Source organism: Channa argus, chromosome 20 (assembly GCF_033026475.1).
Source record: "Channa argus isolate prfri chromosome 20, Channa argus male v1.0, whole genome shotgun sequence".
NCBI classification, from domain to species: domain Eukaryota; kingdom Metazoa; phylum Chordata; class Actinopteri; order Anabantiformes; family Channidae; genus Channa; species Channa argus.
Window position 1 is genome coordinate 11435138 of NC_090216.1, and position 26182 is coordinate 11461319.

At 37.8% G+C, this 26182-nt stretch overlaps 3 protein-coding genes across 11 annotated transcripts; 2 read left to right on the forward strand and 1 right to left on the reverse strand.

Moving 5' to 3' along the window:
• Window positions 1-515: 515 nt before the first annotated feature.
• On the forward strand, window positions 516-15709 carry LOC137105766 (carnitine O-palmitoyltransferase 1, liver isoform-like). 5 transcript variants are annotated; one of them, XM_067488337.1, is made up of 19 exons: window positions 516-675; window positions 3310-3455; window positions 4330-4469; window positions 5745-5916; window positions 6370-6471; window positions 6853-6990; window positions 7233-7310; window positions 7756-7863; window positions 8280-8367; window positions 9847-10042; window positions 10140-10328; window positions 10429-10534; window positions 10620-10736; window positions 11422-11586; window positions 11880-12008; window positions 12456-12611; window positions 12732-12845; window positions 13038-13130; window positions 14380-15709. In XM_067488337.1, exons 2-19 carry the CDS (start codon window positions 3315-3317, stop codon window positions 14503-14505), a joined length of 2358 nt encoding a protein of 785 aa, XP_067344438.1. In that variant the 5' UTR covers window positions 516-675; window positions 3310-3314; the 3' UTR covers window positions 14506-15709. The 5 variants fall into 5 exon arrangements, with proteins under 5 accessions (XP_067344438.1, XP_067344439.1, XP_067344440.1 ...); XM_067488338.1 differs by lacking the exon at window positions 8280-8367 and adding an exon at window positions 8894-8978; XM_067488339.1 differs by lacking the exon at window positions 6853-6990.
• A 1263-nt stretch (window positions 15710-16972) lies between these two features.
• Window positions 16973-21748, forward strand: LOC137105893 (troponin T, slow skeletal muscle-like). 5 transcript variants are annotated; one of them, XM_067488628.1, is made up of 13 exons: window positions 16973-17489; window positions 19331-19360; window positions 19472-19485; window positions 19567-19590; window positions 19803-19821; window positions 19944-20004; window positions 20106-20213; window positions 20340-20417; window positions 20536-20649; window positions 20804-20913; window positions 21094-21184; window positions 21266-21306; window positions 21576-21748. In XM_067488628.1, exons 2-13 carry the CDS (start codon window positions 19338-19340, stop codon window positions 21619-21621), a joined length of 729 nt encoding a protein of 242 aa, XP_067344729.1. In that variant the 5' UTR covers window positions 16973-17489; window positions 19331-19337; the 3' UTR covers window positions 21622-21748. The 5 variants fall into 5 exon arrangements, with proteins under 5 accessions (XP_067344729.1, XP_067344728.1, XP_067344726.1 ...); XM_067488627.1 differs by having other exon boundaries at window positions 16987-17489; window positions 19570-19590; window positions 19806-19821; window positions 20106-20222; XM_067488625.1 differs by having other exon boundaries at window positions 16990-17489; window positions 19806-19821; window positions 20106-20222.
• On the reverse strand, window positions 21313-25788 carry LOC137105891 (dynein axonemal assembly factor 3-like). Its single transcript, XM_067488621.1, has 12 exons — window positions 25699-25788; window positions 25354-25436; window positions 24611-24717; window positions 24428-24521; window positions 24189-24343; window positions 23781-23978; window positions 23511-23633; window positions 23309-23431; window positions 23024-23168; window positions 22631-22745; window positions 22402-22476; window positions 21313-22185 (listed from the first exon to the last, which is right to left on the reverse strand). Exons 2-12 carry the CDS (start codon window positions 25433-25435, stop codon window positions 22050-22052), a joined length of 1353 nt encoding a protein of 450 aa, XP_067344722.1. The 5' UTR covers window position 25436; window positions 25699-25788; the 3' UTR covers window positions 21313-22049.
• Between the last annotated feature and the right edge of the window lie 394 nt (window positions 25789-26182).

Genomic DNA, 26182 nt, shown 5'->3' on the forward strand with positions numbered 1-26182 from the left:
AATTTAATTCCAACTTATGCTAATTTATACTTTTACTCCAGTAGAGGTGGAAATTGACTTTTTACTTAACGTATCTTATTTGAAAACTAGTTACCAGCTAATATGCAAGTCTAGATCCTCATTACAAAATATAATCATAACCAACTGATATATTATGATGTGCTAAAATAGCCACTTAGAAGTAAAAAAGACGTTAAAATTAGCTACACCTTTTCAGAATGACACCTCAGTAATTATGTTCCAATATTGTTCTGAAATGGGCCGTTCGGCATAATGTGTATTTTTACGTATGAAACTTTATCCACTAAAAGTTACCACTTTTGTAAGTTGACCTAACTAAAGTTTTGATTGCCTGAGTTATAATGAACTATATGCAAACTATGCCTAGAACATACGTATTTAATTAGACGTATTACACAAACCAGAGTAATCGCGATCAAGATGCGAACAGATGAGGTCGTCATTTAAACAAATAGTTTTCAAAGAAAATGAGATGTCCGATAGCCTGTGAAGCCAGCATCGTCTCCATCCTGAGAGCATCTGTAGTACCGTGCTTCAGTCGAGAGGAGCGTTGATAAAACAGCCACACTCTCCGGGTACTTCGACGTCAGAAGTTAACAGTCGGTTCCGGGCTCTCTTGATTCTCGAAATTTCGCCTCCCGTAAACAACAACAGGTATGTTAACAGGGTTGCAACAATTTTGTGGTGCGTTGCAGTGAAGGGTCGAACAGTCGTATCCCCTCCGTGATGATAAGATGCGTTTTCAGCAGCCGTTTGTGTGTAGCTAACTATGGGTTGGGCGCCCGGCTAGCAGCAGCTAGCAGCAGCTAGCGTTACATTTCACACTAAAGCTTTAGTTAACGTTACACATTCAGTCTGTGGACAAAACGTCAATTAGCTGTGAGTCCATTAACTGCATTTCCTCAATTGTGGCGCAAGTGTTAGCGTGTTTGCGAAGACAAATGCGTAGTTTTTTGGATATAATGATAATAACGGTGGATAACTAAATCCATAAAGATAAATAACAGTAACATCAGCCAACGTTTAAGTTGTTGTTACTACTAATCAACGACTAAACGTGGTGTTTTTTCTGTGACTTATGTTTTACCAAGAAGCAGCTGTTTAAATAGAAAATGATTAAAAAGCCAATTATGTTTTTTGGGGATGCTGATTTGGCAAAAAGGTTACCTGAACAGTTATTGGTTAATTTGTTTTTGAAGTTGTCTTATTATAGGCATCTTGTAATCAGCCGTACAAATGTAACAGTATAGATTAACGTTAAACACTAATACATGCACGTGGCAGCCCGGCCCTATATTGCAAAACTCAACAAATACAGTTAAAGGAATGTTAGACTTTTGTTTAATTGAAAAGTCCGGTTGTTAAAAGTGTTAACACACATAAGAAGTATTCACATACTACGTGGTGTATTAGCTCAGGGCTTGGCTATTTTTTTTAAATTTCAACAAATTCTATACAAAGACAAAAATTAAGTTGTTATACTCACTGTAACATCTGTGAACTCAGAACCTGCTTTTAGCATTATCATTTCTGCCATTATTAAAACACAGCAGTGAGCCACGATCCTGCAGTGGATGACACATTTCTTTCTCATTAAAGAAGTTAACCTGAGCAATTTTTCCCAAACAATGAAAAAAACAAAAAAAAACGGCTCCAATGGCTGAAAATGGCCGTTTGTTAGTATAGTAATACGTTTCAGAGGGTAGCAAAATGCTTGTTTTGACAGAGCATCTAACATAGGATTTCACAGCTGTGAAATTATTAAATATTGTCTTCTCAGTATCTGCAGATCTTAAAAGTAGAATAGTTTTTGGCAAATTCTTTAACTTGATTGTGAAACCACTGTCAGTTGACTACTACCAGAGAAGTCGGCGTCAAAAATCATGCCCAAAATCATGGGTGTCTGTAGGAATTCTCAGTCCTCCAAGACTACATGATGGGTTTTGACCCATCTCTTATTGAAAAAGGCGTGGATTACAAAGAGGACTTACACCGGATATTTTTTTATAGTCACATTTGCTTTAGTTAGTAGTGATATCAGCATTTTGTTAAAATATTACTTTATGACATAAAGGGTATTTATTGTCCATCTTATTCTCATTCTTTGAAAGGCAGACTTGCAGGAAAAGGTTAGGTATGTTAAGACAGGGTTTATTGAAATGCTGAGAATATATTTAACCTCGGTCTGTGTGTAAAGTTCAAGTAACCCTTAACTGTTTCCCTGGTTTTCCAGTTACTCTTTCCTGGAACTGGTTTTTGCTGGAAAGTAAATGGCCATAAAACCAATAAAGTTTCCCACTACACACTGGAAACAAATTTGGATAACAGCAACATTTTTGTTAACTGTCAGACCTGAAATATATGTCTGATGTCTTGTGCTTTGGGTAATCTTTTGGTCTCTTATGCTCCTACTATGTAGTGATCTTATGCCTCACAGGTGTTTACCTTTTACCCAGTTTACTCATCGTGGCTCTGTCTTCCTGTTCATCCTGCTCTGCATCCATCGTCTTTGTTTGATTCTCACTGAATTGTTTAGTTATTTAGTTTTAGCATAAACCTAGAATTTCTATAAACAAATTATACCATTCCCAAACCATATCCCTTCTTAATTACTTTATTAAATTATACACAATCTGTAGCCTAATAAAAGTATTATTGTAAAGCAGCTCTAAACACAAGCTCTTAGTGAAATGGGAATAAAAGTTGCTGAGCTACTAAGGATAACTACACTGTCAGTGCAGAGTAAGTTTTGAAAACGTAGTTCAATTTAAGGGATAATGTTATATAAAATATGGTGAGATATGTATAAAATGAAGTTGTTCTTTGATGGGCATTTGGTCACTGTTAAAGTGTGTGTGTGTGTCTGTCTAAGGGCAGGGTTGCAGTCCAGTGTCAGAGTGACTGGACCTCAGGCCATTATTCGTAGCCTATTTGTGGTGGAAAATCAATTCCCTTTTGTGAAGTGAAGCCGTACCAGGCATTAATAAAAATACTAGTTACTTCAGCAGCTACTCAGCACTTTCCCATAAAAACTGACTCCAGCTGACTTTGTACTTTAATGTAAGTGTGTGTCATTGTTCAATGTGTCATTTTATGGTATAAAAAGCAGCGGTTGATATGTTCTTAACTACTGTGCTCTTCCTGCTCTGAATCTGAAAGATTAAGGTCTAATTTAAAATTGGTTTATTTTCTCTAACCACAAACAGAGTAGGTGCAGTTTCTGATGATGCTATTTATTTGAACTATTTTACAAACTCCATACCCTTCTGGCTTTCTCATTGTGCACAGTAATCATGGCAGAAGCTCACCAGGCCGTAGCCTTCCAGTTCACAGTCACCCCAGAGGGCATTGATCTACAGCTGTCACACCAAGCCCTCACTGAGATTTACCTTTCTGGTATGCGCTCCTGGAAGAAGCGAATCATCAGACTCAAGGTATCTCCACACTGATTGTCAAACCTGTTGTCTCTTTTGTTTGTTTATGCTTAGCATATGACTGTGTCCCAAAACCCATCTGCAGTAAATTTTAGATATAGACAGTCCCTCTTCTTCTATTTTCTTACATTGTTTCCTTCTCTGTTCATGTCAGGATTTGTATCTGTGCCATAGCTCAATGTTGAGAAATATTTGAAGTAGTCTTTTTCATATGGGACATCATCAGTTTGTACATTTGGTAATTTTCTGCACATTCTACTGAATTTGCTATGCTTTTGCATGCTCCTGTACAAATGACACCATGTCAAACCACTTTTTCAAGTCTGTAGGGAATGAGAGTTTAAAACATAAACCTTCGGTTGAGTATTCTGTAAAGCTAAGCCAAACAGCTTATGAATAGAACTATGTTTAGAGTAAATATGTTATACATTGCATATAGTTATTCATTTTAAATGTAGTGATTCAGTTATTTTGGTTTTGTGTTACTGTATATTCAGTGTCAAGTCCCAAAAAAGAGAACTTCCTTAATGAGGTGGGGGGCACATTAAGGTTCACTTTGTGTATTAGTGTATTTTAGTCATAATCACTACTTGATCATTTTTGGGACAAAAAATAAAATAAAAATGTAAAGATTTGAGACTGATCCTGATTTTAAAAGAATAATTAAAAATAAACCATTAAATTGCCAATAATGTGTTGTGTTAACCAGGTTAATGTCTGTCACTGAGCTTAATAAAGGTAAAACAATCAGAAACATTAACATTAAAACATGACATTTATTTCCTTAATCTAATTAATTATTATTCTACATGAGTGAAGTGACTATTGAGAGGAAACATGTAAAAATTGCTCTCCCTTTCTCTTACATTAACAGAACAGTGTGATAACAGGGGTGTATCCTGCCAGTCCTTCCTCCTGGCTCTTTGTAGTCATAGCAATCCTGGCTACAATGTACACGCGCTCCGACCCCTCCATGGGACTCATAGCCAAGATACAGGAGCACCTGCCTGTCAGGTAACATATTTAATGATTCATAGTAAAAGTTAATGATAAATGTTTTATTCACCTGATAATAAATCGTTTCACAGAAATTTGGTACTTAAAATCATACATACAGTAATAAACAGGGTGTGGTCCTTAGAATTCTTACTTTTTTTTTTTTTATTATCCATCTATCCATCCATTTTCTGTAACCACTTATCCTGTTTAGGGTCGTGGGGGGGCTTGAACCCATCCCAGCTGTCATAGGGCGAGAGGCAGGGTACACCATGGTACACCAGGTCGCCAATGTATCACAGGGCCAACACAGAGAGACACACACATACAGACAACCACCTTCACCTTCACACCTATGGGCAATTTGGAGTCACCAGTTAACCTAACGTAACCTGCATGTCTGTGGACCGTGGGAGAAGAAAACCCACGTGAACCTGGGGAGAATATACGAACTCCCCACAGAAAGGCCACAGTAGGTTTAGCTGTGTGGCGGGAGTGCTAAGCACTCCAAAACCGCACGGCCCCCCTTTTTTTTTCTGCTGGTATCTATTTTGAAAACTTCTTTTATGATTACTTTCATTATGGTTAAGATGCGCACCCCCTCATTCCTTTTCTCCATCCTATTCCCCTCATAAACCTAACCTTTACTCACATTTGAAATCAAACTCAATGTCATTCTGGTACTGTTGTCATTTTAATCTCCTGACTTTTTTTTAACTTGCTTACTTCAAGCACAAATTCAGATGCAAGTTCTCCCCTGTGACGTCAGCTTGTCAAAAATAAATGATCATACAAATAGCATTTTGGGTAGTGTTGTTCATTATTATTATTATTAATATTATCAGTTGTCCTTTTGCTAAGTCGTAGAAACTGCATTGTTCGCAGAAACAATCCCTCTTGTTTTCAGTGCATGTGCGACATTGTTGTTAAAGCCCGGTTTGTAACGTTAGAGAAGCGAACGGTAGAGTTTCATACGGACATTTTACACAATGCCACTCTTATTATTAGCAGTATTGCTATCTACAATAAGTTTTTAATGCAGGAAAACACTATATTTAAAAATAAAAAAGGAAATATATGCAAAATTGAAGGCGAAGTAGGCTTGAAAGAAATGCCATGGTCAGTTTTAACTAGGTTGCTGTAACTTTCAGTGCGTGGCAAAAGTTGCAACCAGAACCACTTCTACAGTATCAGGAAGAGGAATAAGGTGGATATGTGATTTCCTTCATTGACTTTTTTCCCCTCCTGCCTTTTATCGATCTGTCCATTTTCTCCCACCATTCCCATTCCCAGCCAGTCAATGAGTACTCAGTGCCAGGCAGTGGTGTCAGCAGTGCTCTTCAGCACCATGTTATGGCTCTTGCTCATATTTACAATGCGCCTGTGCCTAAAGCAGCTCCTCTCCTACCATCGTTGGATGTTTGAACAGCACGGCAAGATGTCTAACACCACCAAAGTCTGGGTGGTAGGTACTGTTTTACACCTTTTCTTTGAACTGAAAACCAGCCACATCTATCAGTGTTGTCACATTTGAATAGAAATAGTTAGTGTGGGAGAAGAGTGCTATACTGTACCACGGGTGGCTCAATGGTAGATCATTGGGTTGGGATGCAGATGCGCGAGTTCAAATCCCACCCCGACCAGGTTTGGCCACCAAGGACAACCTCGGTACCGAGCCTGGATAAAAATGGGAGGTTTGGTGCAGAAAGGGCAACCGGCGTAAAAACTCATGCCAAATCAACGTGCGGAACACGTTCTGCTGTGGCGACCCCTGAAAGGACAGGCCGAAAGCCATTGATCTATATTACAGTATAAGATGATTTCATATAGATTTTGTTTTTTTCTTTCATGGTGTGTCTGTCTCTCTCTCTCTCTCTCTCTTTCATATTTAGCATGTGTACTTGTCTCTTTCTGCCAGGCACTGGTGCGTATCTTTTCGGGCAGAAAGCCTCTTCTCTACAGTTACCAGGGCTCATTGCCAAATCTGCCTGTGCCCACCATCAAGGACACTGTCAAAAGGGTAAGCGTCACACAAAGCAGAGAAAATGACAAAGCCCTTATTACTGACCATAAAATAGATTGAGATCTTTCTCACATTCATCATTTTGCCCTTTTGCTGCATCACATTTTTTTTTGTTTTTGTCTGTTTTTTTTTTTTATTCTGATAGCAGGCTAGCAGAGAAATGTATAAAAATGTAAGACAATTGCCTTTTCAAATCAAGATATGTTTGACAGATAAAGTTTAAGAGATAAAATAAATAAAAATGTGTTATCCTATAAGAAGACCCAGAAGTTGGAAATTTCAGTTGAGATATGCATATTTGTATTAACGTAAATTGTGTGTGTTGGTCTTTTTTTGTTTTTAGTTTTTTCTTTTTTTAAACATATGCTTCTTGTTTAGTATTTGGAATCTGTGCGTTCGGTAATGGATGACGCTCAGTACGAATGCATGACCAAACTAGCCACAGAGTTCGAGAGCAGCCTCGGGAACCGCCTGCAGTGGTACCTCAAACTTAAAGCTCTGTGGGCCTCCAACTATGTAAGTGGTTAACGTGTGTGTGTGTGTGTGTGTGTGTGTGTGTGTGTGTGTACTTCCAACGTCACACATCCAGTGCCAAGCAGTCTAAAGGAAATTTAAAATCCCATTTATAATGTATATCTTTGTGAGGTTCTTAGCAGTGAATTATTTATCCTTTTTGAATGTGCAAGTGATGTAACTGCCCACTGGCTGCAATATTAACTTTCTTACAAGGAGTTTGTTGTTATTTTTCTGTTTTTAAGGTTAGTGACTGGTGGGAGGAATATGTCTACCTGCGTGGGCGAGGCCCAATCATGGTCAACAGTAACTACTATGGCATGGTATGACTTTTTATACACACACACACACACACACACACACACACACACACACAGTGTAGACCTTACTTTTGATTTACATATTGGACATGTATCCTATTGCTGAATGTATTATTGTTATATGGCTGTGGAGATATTTAAGTATTCAATTTTTGAAATGTGTGGGCGACTGCTTGTGATGAGGAGAGAAGAATAAAGGATATAATTGCGTGTTACTGTTTGTCAGACAGGCAGTCTTTATTGCCAGCAATTTATATTACTTTTCCTCCTCTAGCATATATTCTATGCATACATGCAGCATTTAGAAGCTACCCATATAACATGCTATTATGCTCTTCTAATAACTGCAGATCTTTGGAATAAAGGTGACACATAGCCAAATGAATGATTATTACTTGGTTTATTTAATGACATTCCAACTTCATGTTTGTGTTTGCTCTTTCCCTAGGACTTCTTGTATGTCACACCCACACCCATCCAAGCAGCCAGGGCAGGCAACAGCATTCACGCATTCTTCCTGTACCGCCGCAAACTCAACAAAGAAGAGATTAAACCTGTGAGTTCAGCTACTAGTCAACCTCAGCTGCTCCGTATACACAGAGACATTCATTGTTCATGGCTATGGCTAAAGAAGCATATAGTGTGTGTTCTGAATGTGTGAATAACATCCACTTACCCATTAGTGCTGGCATGTCTTTAGGATTGTCTGTACCATGTGCATCTCAGTTTTTTTTTTTTTTTTAGGGTTTATGTAAAGACATTTCCCTCATGTTTTCATACCATGTTCATCTCTCACCTCTTTATTTCTTTCTCTCCTTCACTTGCTTGATTTCTTTTCCTTTTTACCATTTCTTTTCTTTGCACTTTTTACAATTATTTATTCCTTGTTTTTGCTTGACTCTACATTTCCTCCATTGCTCTCCTCTATCTTCCTTCCTGTGCTTTTGCCTTTGTCTCCTGTTCATTTCCCAGAGTCGTATACCAGGCACTGTCATTCCTCTGTGTGCAGCTCAGTGTGAGAGGATATTCAACACCACACGCATTCCGGGAGAGGAGACCGGTAAAGAGTGGAACATGTACACACACATAGACACACTGTCACAGCGTGATGGTTTACACAGTGCTGATATGTAATACACAATATTGTCTGAAAGCGAGCTTTTCAACAAGCTCACATGCTTCTATCCAGAGATAATGATGCATACTGAAGGTGTTTGAACCCTCTGGAGTTTAAGTGTGAGATAGAAAAGATACATTGTGTGTGTGTGTCTGTATATTTGTGTGTGAGTATGTGCAGTCTCTTCAAACGCGGTATCAGTGATTTACTGAGTCAGAATATGTCTGCTGTACAGCCCATCCTGTTGTTTCCCATCTGACACCTCTTGCCTTCTGGTTTCCTCTTAATCTGAATTTCTGAAAATTATTCTTCTAACTAATGTCTTTTTTTCTTCTACCCACATCATTTTTTATTTCTCATTTCTGCTCTCCTCCCTGGTTTCTTTTCTGTTTAATCCCAACACTCTTTAATTTATTTTCTGCCATGCTCTTAACTTTTCTACTGGGTCAACTTTCTTTATCCTGCTCAGTGGTTGTTGAGGTCTGCAGTTCCTTGCTGTTCCTATCAGTTTGAGCGGATGTTTGACACTTGTCGAATCCCTGGAACACTAGCAGGTAGTATTTGTATTTTTACACTGGCCCAATTTAATGTTGTTAATGTTAATCATGTGTTTGAGCCTGCATCTTAATGGATGTCCTGAAAATCATGTTAAAAAAGACTAAAAGAAACAGAAAATCTCTCAGTACTGCAGAACTGATACATACACTGTCTTCATTGCTTTTTTTAAGTAGGCTTTATTGGCTCAGTTGTCATTGTAGTAGGTTATGTCAAAGTAAAATAAAATATTTTCTTTTACTGTTAAGATGAACAGTCTATCACTGTTCATTTTCTGATTATTTATATACATAGATAATATTCTTCCTTGTATTTTTAACAACAGGTGATTAGCCGTTTAACAGGTTTTGTCAATGATGTTGTCAAAGTATCTCAGGCACTTCTACCTAGTGCCTTAGGTTATCTAGTTGTCACTGGTGAAGAAATGTGCCATTTTTTTCAGTATATACAGATGTGTATATTTATTTTTTTACAGGAATTTATATGCAAACACATTTTACCTTAGAGTGCTAATAATCAATATCTGGCCGATGAGTACATTTACTGGAACAAGTTGGGGGTAAACACCTAACTTAAGGACACCTGAACTGTGGTTTGTAAAGGATTAAGTGGACGGACTTCTGTTTACATGGTTTTACAGGTAAAAGTCTAGAGTGCTATGTCAAAAAATGTGGTGTGAGAAACACTGTTCTACTAAACAGAGAAATAGGTTTTCAGTGAACCACAGTACAAGGCACACCTGAATAAAAGCATCAGTTCAGATGTTAGCACCTCACTATCATCTACTCTAAATTGCAGATGTATACATTATTACAAAAGCTGTGCTTTACTCTATACCTTTTTGTCTTTCTTTGTTTTTGTCTGAAGACACTGTGCAACATTGGCAGGACAGTGACTACATAGTGGTATATCACAGAGGTCGCTACTTTCGGCTCAGGGTATACCAGGCAGGCAGACTCCTGTCCCCCAGGGAAATTGAATTCCAGATCCAGAGGATCCTTGATGACCCCATACCTGCTTGCAAAGGAGAGACCAAACTTGGAGCCCTAACTGCTGGAGACAGGTGAGTATTTAGAAACCACAAGGTAATATTACAGGATTCATACAGCCCAGTGCATTGCTCATGCAATTTAATCATTTTTCCCTTATTTGTTTCTCAGAATTCCATGGGCTAAAGCCAGGGCAAAGTATTTCAACAGTGGGGTGAATAAACGCTCTCTGGACTGCATTGAGAGAGCTGCCTTCTTTGTGACCCTGGATGATGACGAACAGGGAATGATGGGAGATGACCCAGAAGCCAGTTTAGATTGTTATGCCAAATCCCTGTTGCATGGCAAATGTTATGACAGGTGATTTTACAATAAGCTGAATACTGTCCTGTAATTTGATAATTAGTTTTTCCTGTTGTGTTATTGGAGGCATTTACTAATTATTTTGCTTCTCATGCAGGTGGTTTGACAAGTCCTTCTCTGTTGTTTACTACAAGAATGGGAAGAATGGCATAAACGGAGAGCACTCATGGGCTGATGCACCAGTGTTGGCACACTTATGGGAGGTAAAGAACATGAATTAAAAGTAGGTTTTGTGTTGTTGTCAAAAAAGAGAAGAGGCAAGTACTTATAATTGTTGTGTGTTTTCAGTACACCCTAGCCACTGATAGTTTCCATCTGGGTTACAATGCAGAAGGCCACTGCAAGGGAGAAGTGGATTCATCACTACCACGACCACAGAAGCTGAACTGGGAAATTCCTCCAGAAGTTAGTGTCTCATTAACATGGTTTTCATAAATCCTCTGATGCTTTTAGCTACATTAATCAGCATGGGTTCTTGATCCCTTCTCTGCAGCAATATTTCATGCATAAAATGTAAATTCATTTTGTGAAATTATAGAATTGCAAATAATCTCAGTTGGATAATTCCTCTTTTTAATAGGGTCCCCTAGGAATGAGTGAAACACAGAAATCTGTTACAATATTTGCACTTTCAGTTGCCTAGTCTCGAAGCCTATATGCTTTTTGAATAGGTTTATTTTTAAATATCTTAAATGTTCTTTTGAACAGTAACACCCACAAGGCTGTTACTAACAAGTGGTTAGATGAGACTACAGAATATTAAACTCCATATCCTAGGCCTTTGTAGGGTATTATGCTAAAATTTATATTTCATATAAATATGCCATATTTATGCAGAAACAAAAAATTCAAGTGCCACTTTATGTGCTTGATTTCCTCAAGTGATACAGATTACTTGCTCTACCCTGTCATCAAAAGTAATTTAAAGGGCTCAGCCGATTTACTTGCATAGTTAATATTCTGTTTTTACGTTCACATGAAAGTCTTTTTCTGTTGATCAAAACAGTAAATTATGATTCATGATGATTGTTGTAAAAAAGCAAAAGGTGAATACTCCATGATGATTAATATACTGGGATGTGTGTTGCAGTGTGAGGAGCAGATCTCTCGCTCTCTGGCAGTTGCCCAGGCCCTGGCTGATGATGTTGACTTCCACGTTTTTCCCTTCCGTGACTTTGGCAAAGGAAAAATCAAGAAGTGTAGAGTCAGTCCAGATGGCTTCATTCAGACGGCTCTTCAGTTGGCCTATTACAGGGTGAGCTTCTCTCTCAACTTACTGTATATATAGAATACATTCACATACACTGTAAATAATGACCGTACAGGTGAAATGTTGACTCCAACCTTTAATATAAGGTGGTTACTTCACAACTTTCACAATGGGATTTTGCCCAAGTCAGAAGCAATATCACATAGAGGAAAACTCTGCTTGACTTAAGTGAGGGCTACTGCAGTAGGCACTGCAGAACATGCAGGAGGCACAACATGATAGAAAAAGTGTGCTTCAGTTTCTCTTGCATGTGAGCCTTGTTTTTTTGTGCATTCTAGGAACGGAGGACGTTTTGTCTGACATATGAAGCCTCTATGACCCGTCTGTTCAGGGAGGGCAGAACTGAGACTGTTCGCTCCTGTACCAATGAGAGTAGTGCCTTTGTCCGTGCACTGGAGGGGGGTGAGGTGAGAACACTTACAATGTATCTAAAGTTTTGCCACCGGATAGTGTTTTTACTTTGGTTCATGTAAATAATTTGCTTAACACTTTTACTTTAATAAAAGACTTGTGGTACTTGTAGTGGAGAATTTTGTTTAGACCAATGCTTGAACTTTTACTTTCACCACCACTACACACAGTGTATCACATTTTTCTCTGTATAGAGCTGAGAAGCCACAGACAGCTCACAGTGGCCACAGTGAACCACGTCCATATATTATTAAGAGCACCTCTGTTAAGGGTGTGGCTACTGGGTATATAATAGTAACTCAAATAGAAATGTTTACATGTTCTCTGTTTTTAAAAGCACATCTGCAATGCAAATTCCGATGTCTAATTGATATTTTCCTCGAATCAGTCATACAGTATTTCTTTTTAATTTGTGCTATCCTGCTCATGATATTCTCCACTAGGCTGCAGACGTGTGCAGGCGTTTGTTCCGCACCGCAGCAGAAAAGCACCAGCTTCTGTATCGCATGGCTATGACCGGAGCTGGAATTGACAGACACCTCTTTTGCCTGTATGTGGTGTCCAAATACCTTGGAGTGGAGTCTCCTTTTTTAAATAAGGTTAGTGTATTTTCCTTTCTCATTTTGAAAACTATTGATGTGAATAGAGGGTTTATATCTAGATGAGCCAATACAGAAAAGACTTTAGCACAGTGATGCAAATGCTTCGTCTTGTTTTAGGTGCTGTCTGAGCCCTGGCGGCTGTCCACCAGTCAGACTCCAGTCCAGCAGGTGGAGCTGTTTGACATGGTCAACCACCCAGAGTACATCTCTTGTGGGGGGGGATTCGGTCCGGTCAGACCCTTTCTTTCTTTCAAATGCAAATAACATTTTTGACACTTTGTAATACTATTCAACCAGGTGTTTAATAATAGTTTTGAAATATGTCTTACACATAAACTTTAGCTGCTCCTTTTTTAACAAGGCTCTGTCATCTGATATTCATTAAGTAGCTATGAGTATAAATATTTTCTGTTTGTATTTCAGGTGGCTGATGATGGTTATGGAGTATCTTACTGCGTTTTGGGAGACAACTTGATCAACTTCCACATCTCATGCAAGCACTCATGTCCAGACACTGTGAGTTTAATGAAAGTGTAGGAACTGCTGGGCCAATACTATCATCTTTTATTTTATCATCTTTACAACTTTTAGCCAAGGATTGGGGGTTTTCAGTCAATGTGCATGAGCTTACAGTAACAGAACAAATTATATAGACGCTAACAAAAACTGCAAAGGGATAACAATCCTTCAAATAAAAAAAATATTAGTAAAAGTAATTGGAATCATAAATAATGTTTATATTTTCTAGCAGTGCTAACTAGGATACTTGCTCCAGAAAGAACTAAGTGACATCATGCACTGGTAGTTAACTGATGAGATAAAGTAAAAGCTGTGAAGCAGCTGTGAAACAGCAAAAGACTCGCACAGTCCCATTCTATATTTATTTCTATATCTTATATTTATTTCTAGGTTTCGTTATTAGGATATAACCTGAAAATACAGGAAATATCGAAGCTATATTAAAAAAAACACCAATATGTACGATTATTGTGGTGCTAAAAACAATATCACCAACACCACTGGCAGAAATGCACCATGAACGACCCTCCACCATGTTTCACTGTAGGCTGCAACATGCTCAGTGTCTCCACCTCATGCTCTTACATTCAAATTTGATTAATCACTCCATAATATTCTTTTCCACTGAGTTTGACTCCAGTCTTTGTGAGCTTTTGCATATCTCAGCCTTTTCACCCTGGTCCCCTTCACAAAGGGGACTTCTATTCTTTTTCAAAGGCCATTGCTGATCAAGCTTATTTGGACTTTGAGGGATCAACTTGGCATTAGATGAAGCTGTCAGATGCTGAGCCATGTCTTAGCTGGACTGAAATTTGTCATTCAACTCAAATCATTAAGTGCAAAGGAAAGTCACACTGAATCCTATATAAGAGGGTTTGCAAAGATTCATTTTAATACTGTGTACCTATACAGTTAAGACTTTATTGACAGGGGGACTTCAAAGCAGTTTATAAAACATTATACAAGCCATAGATCTAGATTTGCATTTAAAAAAGCTGTCATTCTTGTCAATAAACATTAGGCTACATGTTATTTTAAATGTTTAAAATGAAATAAAAAAAAAAAATCACAATTCCAATCTTGGAATATATATAGCTGTCTTATAAATATGTTCCCATCACTCTTGCAAATATTGTTATTAAAGAGTCAAGTCAAATTTGATTGACAAAATTTGGAGCTGAGTGATTAATATATGAGAGCTTCTCATACTGAACTTCTCTATTCATTTTTCTTGTCTTTCTTCAAGGATGCCCGTAAGTTTGGTGCTCAGATCAGAAAAGCCCTGCACGATCTGATACAGCTGCTGAACCCAAACCAAAAAGATTCCAACAGAACAGAAGAGAGTAACCCAGAGGTCAAGAAAGACTTGTAGTCAGCAGCTCAGGGGAGATGGGTGCTAAAGAGAAGGCGGGCATACTTAATTGTTGCATTATTAAGAAACAGAAGTCAGATCTAGAGATTTTTTTGTTTTGCTTGTGAGCCAGATGATATTTAAGAGACAGCTACTTAGGGAAACTGATATGATGGCAGTGATGTTTTTACTTATATGCATATTTAGTTGTGTGTTTAAATAAACCTGTGTAAGGGATGTGTGTGAAAAGAGGTAAAGCTCTAAAATAATGAGCAAAGTAGGGAGATTCAATGCATTATCGTTTAATGATTTAGTTTTAACAGACAAACTGGAAAAATATGACACATGTTAAACAGGCCAGTATGAACTGCACCAAAGTTACGATAAAAAATTCTAGTCACCTTATTGCAGAGACTAATATAATATTAATTCACATACGGTAAGTTTTATTGCAGTTAAGTATGCAACACTTTTGTGCCACTGATTTTCTTTTGTTAAGAAAATGCAATTGAAGGTAAGAAATAAATGTTGAGTCTTGAAGCATTAGCACAAAGAGAAAATGTGCAGGACTGTTGAGGTGACCTCAGTTTCCACTATCTAAATGCAACATTGCTGTAACAGTGACTCCAGGTATTTTAAAATGTTGGAAGTCTGTGACTTCTCAGTGTTTACTCATTATGTATAAATCAGCTTTTTACATAAATGATTGTGATGCTCTGCTGAGAGTCAGTATAATTTAGCATTACTGGTTGATTATTTAGTATATTTAGTGCCAGCTCACCCAGGAAAATTTTTTTTTTTTTTTCCAAGTATATTCGAACAGACGTGCATATATATAATATTGGTGCATTTTTTTTATTCAGTTGTTAGCATTTCAAATGTGCCAAATTATAGAAATGTTACTGTAACCAGTTCTTATACATTTGTTTTGTATTTGTTTTTTATGATGTTGTTAATGAAGCACTGTAACAATGCAAGCTATATTTATGACAAGTACAGATGTTCAAAGCAGGGCTGCAGGTCAGATGTAGATAACTGAAGTGACATAATTTAGTCCAGCTGTCAGATTACAAATATGGGGTGTTACCAGTGAAACAGAGTCCTCTGTTATTTGCTATTGACTTTTATTTTATTCCGGATCAGTTGAGCTTGTCTCGTGTAACTATTGTTAGCCTTTTTTTAACTCAATATTACAATGGAATATAAAGTCATTCTTAAACAAAAAGTCTGTAAGTGTGATTTGTTTTTTATTTATTTATTTTCGGTTTTGCATGAAAGGAGTACTCCATCATTTTACCTTCTGTTCTAATAATCTTTAATATTACCTTGGTGCTGATGCTGATATCAAGTTGCCAATTTGCAACTTTGCAATTTGGGATCACCTGGAGATTTATAAACTCACTGTTTACTTATGTCACAAACCTTTCCAGTCTCTCATACTTTTGGGAAGATAACTGTTAGTAAAGGGGGAGCTGCTTTTTACCATTTTATGTGCTGACAGGTGGCTAAGGTAATGAGTCAGCATTTTTTAGTTTGTAGTATTTTTATAAAATATATATTTTAATATTAAAAACCGAGAGGTGGTAATAATGTTGTGGCTGATTGATCTAAGTTCCTGGCCCACATGAGTTTCAAGGCACCATAAATATTTTTGCATCTGCGAAACTGCTAAAAAATCTGAACAAGAGCATAACATTGTTAGATTACAAACAAAAAACGTTTTCTTTTCTCCCCAGCTCTGAAGATACACCCACATTAAAAGATCTCTTCCTGAAACACATTTAAATTACTCATCTAGGAAAAAAAAAACCAAATCACCACATAGACTTCATTCTTAATTTCACTTATATAGCAAAGGCATAATGTATAGCACGATTATATCCTATGTAAATCCAACAGTTCGTTAACTTAATGTAGCTTAGCATAAAGTTTGGGAACTAGCAGGTCTATTTCTGGACAAAGAGATCTATCAAGAGAACTGCAGATTCCCAGATCTCTGCATTCACACCACTGGCTGCTGTGACTCTTCACAAGGTCAGCATACATGTTTCTGCAATAACTCTGGGCATCATCCAAGCTCTTCTCTTTTTTTTTTATCAGGAAGAGTAAGGAGTCATGTGAGCACAAAGTGGAACAGCCTGCAGAGTGACACCCACCCAGCATCTCAGAAAGCAGGTTTTGAAATTTTAACTATGTATTTCTTCTAACTTAAAAATTTTGGGGCCATATATACCTGACACAAGCAATAAAATCACCAGATGGCGCATATTTATTCTAGAATATAACCGGATAAATAAAATCAAGCAAACACTTTGTTAATCTTAATTGGCTTTGATTCTGCAAGTAGCGATTTAATTTTCTTATTCCTTGGGTGGATATTTTCTAGGTATTTCAAAGTTCGTTGTGTTAGCTGCCTAAAATAAGTGGGCCATCTTTTTGATAATCTACAGTTTAAACACTTGTAAGTTAACCCTGCAGACTCTCTAAAACACTAGAAAACTGAAGACAAGAACTTAGTGCCCATAATCATGTTCACTGTTTATCTTCTGTCTGCTCTAATTCAGAAATATCACAAATATTCTTCTTACCTGCAGAGGTCTCTGCACTCTTTCTGACACACTTCACACAAAGAACTTTTGCATTTACCTTCATGGGAATGCTGCTTGCACTTGACCATTGCGTAAACATCTCCACATACTCACATTCAGAGCAGGCTGACCTGGATAATTATACATCGATAGATCTCTTTGTCCTGACAATAGTTATCCTGTTTTTTCTTCCACTTGTCTTTTGTCTCTTGTTTCAGCTGCGCAGTCACCTACCATCCCTTTGCTCATTATCCTCCCTGTCAGACTTCAGTTTCAGCTGCCAATAAACCACAACCAGTCCCCGTCCTTCTTTTCACCTCTTTGTCACCCCTTGGGACCGCTTATATAAACTGTTCTCTTCCTCCTCTAGTTGTCAAGCTTGTTTCATCATCAGTGAACATCTCTTTATCTGTGCAGGTTTGTCTTTTCCTTTAACTACAGTTTTCCTTAACTAACAATGTTCATATTTAACCATAAAAACAGCAGTTCCTGTAGTTTCTTTCTGTTTAGGGAATGTGAATGTTCGATGATGTATTGTTTCTGATTTGCAACTTTAGTTTTATGATTCACGGTCACTGCAGTTGAAATGAAAAAGATTGAGATGAAAGGTTTTAAAAATCAGTTCTACACTAAAAGCTCAGTGCCACGTTAACAGCGACTGCTGTGAACGAAATGGGCCATGTAGAAGCTAAAAAACCAGACTGGACTTATCATGGCTCTAAATGCGAATGATCTGTGTCTAATAAGGGCAGACTGGTAACAAGTACTTTAAAAATGCTAATTTGTTAGTGTTTCTTCACAGACCTGCTGCTTGCAAATGGCCAAAAATGATTTGTTATTGCAAGTTGTTTTGTCTTTTGTCAAAGATACAATATATTTAATATATGCTCATCTTAGTTCAGTGTTTGAGATGCAAAATGCCATGTTTTTGTGACTGTACTATGAAACTCATGAATGATTTATATGCATTTTAATAGACATTTAAGGGCAGCAGCTTTTAACAACTTTGGAAAATTCAGAATTTACAGCCAAGGACTCCATAGATGTCGATAACCCTGTATTATATCTCTTAAATTAGGAATGCTCACTCGTGATGAGTTATTCTTGGTGCCCTTGGCCTCTGTGTCTATCTCTCTTGCTGAGTTTGTTCTGTGGGTCTGTTCGGCCAAAAACAATCAACAGTGAAGTAACGTGATGAATTCTTCTTGCAATCTCTCATCTGCCTTTTGTCCATGTGCCCTTGTTTACTCAGATTCACATGAGATCTTGGCTAAAAACTGACTGAGGGGATCTGATAGACCAAGCCTGGCCTCAGTGATTAACCTATCATATCAAACAATTGCAGTCTGTGAGGCCCTTCACTTGCTTGTATTAAAAGAAGTTTTGGGCAATCGCTGCGCTGTGCAGCCAGAAATCTATGTTCCTGTCCATCTCATCATATGGCTTTGACTCTGAACTCCATAAACATAAGACTATAATGATCTTCTATAACAAATCACACAGAAATACATGCTGTATATAAACTGCCAAAGTAATGGTTAGGAATGCTAAAATGGTTATGATTTATGATTCTCCACACAAACTGACAAATCCCTTCAGCTGAGTGAAACTGTGAGTAGATCAACTGATAATAGAGGACTTGGCTCGAGTTAATAGCATGCAGCCGAGCAGCTTAACTTTTTCATCCCACATTCTCCCTGGTAATTCAAATTAAATGAGAAGGATTGGTCATCTGATACCTCCCTCATATTCTAGGTAACACTGTTTGTCCCCTGGCCTCTTCTATTCCTAGTTCATTAGCTACAAATGGCCTTTGCTTCAGAAGGACCTGTGTTGAATGTGAATTCTGTTCACATTGTTTAAGAAACACTTTAATAGACAATGTTTATTATACTTTATTATACAATACTTAACAACTATAAAACCCAGCAAACTGATCTACAGTATCACAAAGTAGCTAGTGTTAGAATATCATTTATTCATTCAACAATTACAGTTGAAGTTTGTTCCAGTTGTCATCACAGCTATCTGGTCTGACGTTTCTGCTGAAAACCTGTAATTGTGGACAAACCCATTGGTATATTAGAAGCCAATGTGTGTTCATTTAATACATCTAATAATATTCTACAGATTTAAGCAGCTGGAATGTTTCTTAGAACAACTACTGTAAATGTTTTAAAACTATTATGAAGAGTTAGTTGTTGTATATTGGCCATGCTTTTGCATTTTATAACATTAATTTGAATTTTATTCCCTAGTGACATCATGTTTGATTTAGAAAATCATGGGTGAGTCAATCCAGTCACATCTAAAGGTTTTCATATTCATAAAACACAACCTTTTGTGTTACTGTATGGTATCTCTGATGTGTTTTTTCATTTCATTTCTTTTTTATTTAGAGGGCATCTGGAGGGTAAGCACATTCATTCAATAAATCTGGCAATTTTATTTTCCCCTCAGCTTAATTTGCTTTGTCACTCTTTTTTTTCTCCAGAAGATGAGGAGCAAGCAGAGGGAGGTGAGACTGATGTGTGACTGCATCTTTTACTTTGTAGTGCAGTATGCAAGTCATACTCTATTTACAGTGGTTGTAATCAAAGGGTTATCATCATTCACATTTCCTTGATGCCTCTTTAACTAAGTGAGTTGAACTTTCTGCTGTTTTAACTTCTGTGTTTTATGAAACTGAATTGATTCACTTTTTTATTGTTGTTCGGCGGTCATGTGAAGAAGAACGTCCCAAATACAAGTAGGAACATATGAAAACACTAAACCTTGAAAAGTGTTGCCAGATTAAATCACTGAAATGCAAAGAAGTAAACAATAACCTGCCAAAAACATAGATGCTGATGTGTTCATGTTTTTTTCCAGGCCACTGGTCACACAACTTGCCCCCCCTAAAATCCCTGAAGGGGAAAGAGTTGACTTTGATGTAAGTGCCTTCAACACTTGTGGTTCATAAACCAATGATAAGAATGCAGCACCAAACAGCATTCAATACTTTTAACATGGGTATCCACTGCTCTCTGTTAGGATATTCATAGAAAAAGGATGGAGAAAGATCTTTTGGAGCTGCAGACTTTGATTGATGTCCACTTTGAGCAGAGAAAGAAAGAGGAAGAGGAGCTGATTGGACTCAAAGCAAGGATTGTAATGTGTTTTACACACTGTTTTCCCAACGCAGATTTGAAGTGAAACACAAAATTAGCTAACTTAATAGTGATTAAAGGGCTGTGTGTAAAAATTATTTATTTATTTTTGTTGCAGGAGAGCCGGCGGGCAGAAAGAGCTGAGCAACAGAGAGTGAGGGCTGAAAAAGAGCGAGACAGACAGACACGGATTGCAGTAATTGATGTTTAACATTGTATTACATGTGTTGTTTAATAAATCCACATCAACAATCCACTCAGATCTCGCATTTTGACTCTATACAGCAGTAATCAGTTAAAAATCATCTAAACAGGAGGAGAGACAGAGGAAAGAGGATGAAGAAGCGAAGAAGAGGGCAGAGGATGAGGCCAAAAAGAAGAAAGTGCTCTCCAACATGGGGGCTCACTTTGGAGGATTCCTGGCAAAGGTTAGAACAATTCATTTGTAGGCAGCTGTGTTACTATATACTGCAATGATGTGAAGTGCATATCATTTTTAGTGCACTGTGGAAAAACACTACATGGGCATTTTGTTTTTGTCTGTCATTATCCTGGAAAATTGTATGGGTTTGTTTCCTGAAGGCAGAGCAGAGGCGAGGCAAAAAGCAAACTGCGAGGGAAATCAAGAAGATGACTCTGGCAGAGAGACGCAAGCCACTGGCTATTGACAACTTAAAAGAAGATGGCCTGAGGTGAGTTGAGTGTCGATAATTATTTTTGCCAGTACCTTTGCATTAATTTACAAACATTTTAAACCAAGTCCATTTTGTGGGATTTGGCCTGCCACATAAAAAAGTGTGTCCCAGGTGTAGAAGCAATACTGTTTGTATATTCTGTGAGGTAAAGTTTTTTTTAATGCTGTTGTGTTTTAGAGAGAGAGCCAAGGAGATGTGGCAATGGATCTACCAGCTGGAGTCTGAGAAATTTGACCTGACTGAAAAGATGAAGAGGCAGAAGTATGAGGTGAGTCATTTAGCGGAGCATTTAAAAGGCTGGTATTGTAAAAATTTGTGACATCAGAATCTATGTATTTTTTTTTTTCAGATAAATGTCCTTCTGAACAGAATCCAACATGCTCAGAAATTGTGAGTTATTCTATTGGTTTATTATGATAAAACTCTTGTGCACCTCAAAAAGAAAAAGAAAGCCACAGTATTTTGCATTATGCAGTGTACCACAGATGGTTGATGGCAGTAACACATTTACAGGAAAAGCCAACCACAGCTTTTTGCCATATTATTTATAGGATGCAAATGTCTAACAAATTTACATAAAGCAAGGGCACGAAGTAGTATCACTTCCCTTTCTGCAAATAGAGTTCATAATCTTTATATTTTCTTCTCTCTTCATGCAGTAAAAAGGGCCATGGTAAGGGAAAAGTTGGAGGATGCTGGAAGTGAAATCAAGCAGCCACAAAGAAACAAGAAGATACGACATTACGACAGTGTTGCAGTGTTCATCATTTAAATGAAGGAAAATGTGTAGATAGATTTCTGTGTGGAATTTATTAAAATACTTGCAATATGGCATTATTTAAATGCATGGATAAATAAAATGGACAGTGTTAGTGTCATTCAAACTGGAAATTACGTCTGAATATTATTAGAATAATTCACAACTGAATCATATATATCAATAGAACAATAGTGAAATCTAAATGAACTATGAAGGAAAAATCTAGTCTGCACATAACATTTATCTTGTCTGTAAAAAGTCTGTGCTGTGAAATAGCAGCACCTTGACTGTCAATTTGTTGAATCATGTGTATGTTAAGGCACTGACAGTGGGAGCAGAGTCAACAGATTTGCTGAAATCAATTGATTTTATGTCATCGTGGTATAAAAACAGCATGAACGTCATCCCTTTTCCCCTCATGCCAGGGTTCAAATCCAGCCTCTATAGCGATGCTCAACACTTTCTCTGCAAAGCCGGCTTCTTGGTCTTTGTTCAGATCCAAAAGGTACCTAAAATACACAATGATGAAAACATGCAACTTAAATGCATCACCACTAATATACATGTTTAACAGTAGTTCAGATTGTTGAACATAGGTTTGAAGTATGCAGGAAACACATACATACACAAAAACAAACAGAAGCAAATACTCTGCACTGAATTACACGAGAGACTGACGGTACTGTAACCATGGTAACAAGCCCTGTTACTATAAAAACCCTCACTTGGCCAGCTCCACGACAAGCACAGCGTCTGGTGCTGCAATCTGTCTCATCGTCGGGCTCAAATGGTGCACACAGCTTTACAGCACAGACCAGGAGGGAAACACAGGAAGGAAACATGGTCAGCAGTCATATCAGTAGTCCAGGTCACAAGATTAGGTAACATTTCAATACTGTATTAACAATTTCTGTAAGATTATATTTGGAGTAATAAGATAGAAAATGTTCAAACCTGACAGAGAAATAGATGGTGTTGAAAAAATTGGAGTATTTATTTTTTTGTGGGAGCCTGTGAAGTGAGTCCATAGGCAGGAAGGTCACAGAGACCCTATTTAGATGCATCAAGTCTGAAGGGGATTTAAGAAAACTTCACTGAATCCATCAAGTATCATACATGGTCACTGTTTTCTTCTTGTGTGGTAAACATGAAAACAGGTTACAGAAGAATAGGAGGTGATCTACCATTCGCTGAAAACCATCCTATTTAAACCTGTACACACACCAAAAAACAGCACACAAAAAGTCCACCATTCACCACGCGTGTGTGAAATAAACGGCTTGTCACTGTGTTAGCTGCTCATTCTGGTGTCACTGCCCTGTATTGCTGGTGTTGGTAGGAATTTACCCTTAATTTTGATAGATTTCCGGTCAGTTTGTCTGGATGGGTCCACTGCCTCTGTTTCTAACTGAGATGTAGTGGGGCAGCCCCGTCTACTGGACAAGGACTGGAAAAATGCCTGCACATTTGCCAAAGAGATATCCTGGGCTGTCTAAGGAAACGGGGAGAGAACAAAAGCAGAACTAATGCTCCTCGGTATATGCACTAATTTTTGCAACTGTGTGTTAAAAGAGAAGTTAAGAAACAACTATAATCAAACATAATCTGTGCTGTTACTATTGCATATTTTACCTTGACATGTTGCCCATTCTCTGTCTTCAGTAGGCTCTTGTCCTCAGTTTCAATGCCGAAAGAGAGGTAAGGACTGGATACTATGTCTCCCCAGTATCCCCTCAGAGCCACTTTGTTCCCTCTCTATCCACACACAAAGTTAAGGCCCTTACTGGTACCATTTCATTGTACAGCATGACAAAACAAAACAGACAGCACTTACCTGACTGAGCACTCTTGAAGAGAGCAAAGTGGGATTGTTTATTTGGTAGACACCCTCCCTCATTTCAAACGCCAAACCCCGTTCCCTCCATTGCACATACTGTTGCTTGTTGATGATGCCACACTGGAGAATTACAAGAGAAAGACTATTAACATATAAACGGGTATTAAATGAGAAATTAGAATTCATGTGGGCAAATGTTTAAATTTCAACAACATGGGGTTGAAAAGAAAGTTAAAAAAACAAAAAAACAAAAAACAGTTAAAATACCCCTTTCTCATGCAGTTTCATGGAAAGGTCCCAGTCGAAGCAGCCTTTCTTCGAGTCATAGCGTGTCCCAAGGTGCTGCCTGACCCGATAATCCCAGGCTTTGGCCATTACGATGGGGGCAGAACACTCAGATGGAGATGCTGACTGAGGTTGCCTCCACAACTTAAATAACCTGGCCAGCTCATCTCTCTCCTTGAACTGTACAAGTATTCAGAGATTGAAATTTTGATTTTTTTTCTAATTTATGGAGCACAAACACAGAACATTTTCTCCCAAATGTACTATTCTATAAGTCTAGTTTACAATGGGTTTGACTAAACAATCCTTAATGCTTCAATGTCTTATTCCAAAAAAGATTAATCATAAGGTCTTAAGAAAAACAGAGAAAGATATATTTGTTTACAATACCTTGAGAAGACTTGTGTTCAAACAGGGGTTTGTTACGGTTTCTAATGTTTCAGTAACAGAAAGAGAGAGTTGCGATGCTGCATGTCTCAGTATCTCCTCTGTCTGACTGCGGATTTCACAGTTTCCAAACACCTCCAGGAAAACCTCTGTCTTCTCTGAAAACAATAGAAAAATGAACAAGCCAACCTACAGGTTTGCTGCACATCTAGCATATGACATTTCTATAGTTATTAAGTTACCATTAATTCCCATGTGTTCCTGGGGTAACAGTGCCAGGTAGAGTAGCAGCAGCTGTCTCGCCACCACCTCCATGCTGTTTTCTATCACCCACACCTGCAATGGAGCAGAGAGAAGCAGAGAAGATTTGCAGCTCACAGTAGCGTAGTCCAACAAACTCGTAGATGTAAGAGACAGAGGCTCACATGAAGATGTTCTTCATTCTGCAAAGAAGCAATGGTCTTCAAAATATGTCGTGGATCTCCACTTCCAACCAGCAGTACATTGACATGTCCTTCATGTCTCGCGGGACCTAAACAGACAGGACATGAAAAAAAGCATTTTAGGTCCAAAACACTAAGAAAAGGACTCTTTTGGTTAGAGATACTTGGTTTTTGTATCACCAGTGCTAGTACAAAAATTAAAAGCAGAATGTCTGTCTTTGTGAACACTACTAAATTCAATACAACTTATTTTAATTTAATTATTTGTCAAAGTCTGTTTCTGAGAGCTAGTTAGTTAGTAGTTAGTTTGTAATGTATTTTGTTTGTCATAAAGTTGTGTTTTATCAATGCTTCATAGTTCCTGTGGATAGAGTAATCAGCAAAGATAAAAAGTTGGACAAGTTATAAAATTGTGCAGTAAGGCTACAACCAAAACAAATTTTCTTTAAAAAATTCTCTTTAATGATTAATGCTTTATTGTCTAGTGTAATAACTGTCAGCGAATGGTGAACATGCCCATCATTATTTCCTGAAGTCCACATAACATCTTAAAATAGCTCGTGTGTAACCAGCAGTCAAAAACTGAATGATGCTCAGTTTATCATAATAAGAAAAACTACTAAACTGGTAGTGACCTTTCTCATTCTTTTTCAATTATAATTGTTTGAGTCATCAAAATTTTCTGTCATTTTAATAATCAGTTCACCATCGAACGAGTCCCTCACCTGATGCCAGCAGGTCGCGCGCAGGACTGAAGCCCCACCAGGTGATGCAGCCCGCGCCCTCAGAAGGCCGTCCAGCACTCATCCTGTGATTTGACCAAAAGAAAGACAAACGAAGCTGTACGCATCACGCAAGTGATGGAACATGCAGGGATACGTTACTGCTCAACTCTAAACCCTGTGGCCACGTGAAACAGCACGAATATTAACTAGGTTAATGCTAAGTGTAGCTAATGGCACCTTCGGGATTAACGTCAGCTAGTTTATGGTTATACTTCATATGGTTATAAAAATTATAAATTCCGACTACTCATCACCCGAAACCACAATAATGATGTGATAACTCACCTTGAAAACTGTTTTTTCTATTTTGACTGAGTAAAGTTTGCAGTTACCTAAACACTAAAGTCTGGACAGGAAGTTTAGGTTCTGTTGCTAGGCAACGGGTTTTGGAAATGGGAGGACATACGCCATCTACCGCCGTGGACGAGGGAAGTTAGGCCCAGTTTTAGCCTTCAAGCAGGTAGAAACAATTGGTGCCGTGGTAGTAGTAGTAGTAGTAGTAGTAGTAGTAGTAGTAGTAGTTTTAAATGTAGTAGTAACGTTCTGCATATGCTCAGTTGTGCATTCTACTAGTGTGGGCAGAATAATTTAGACTAAACACTATTTTCATTTTGATATGATAATATATTATTTGAAAAATAACTAATAATGAGTTTACTTCCGTGTTTATATTTCATGCAAGTTCAGATTTTTGGCTTTATTACCTGCCTCGGGACTACGGATGCAAATTAGCATTTTCGCTTTAATCTGGCATGTTTACATCTGCTGT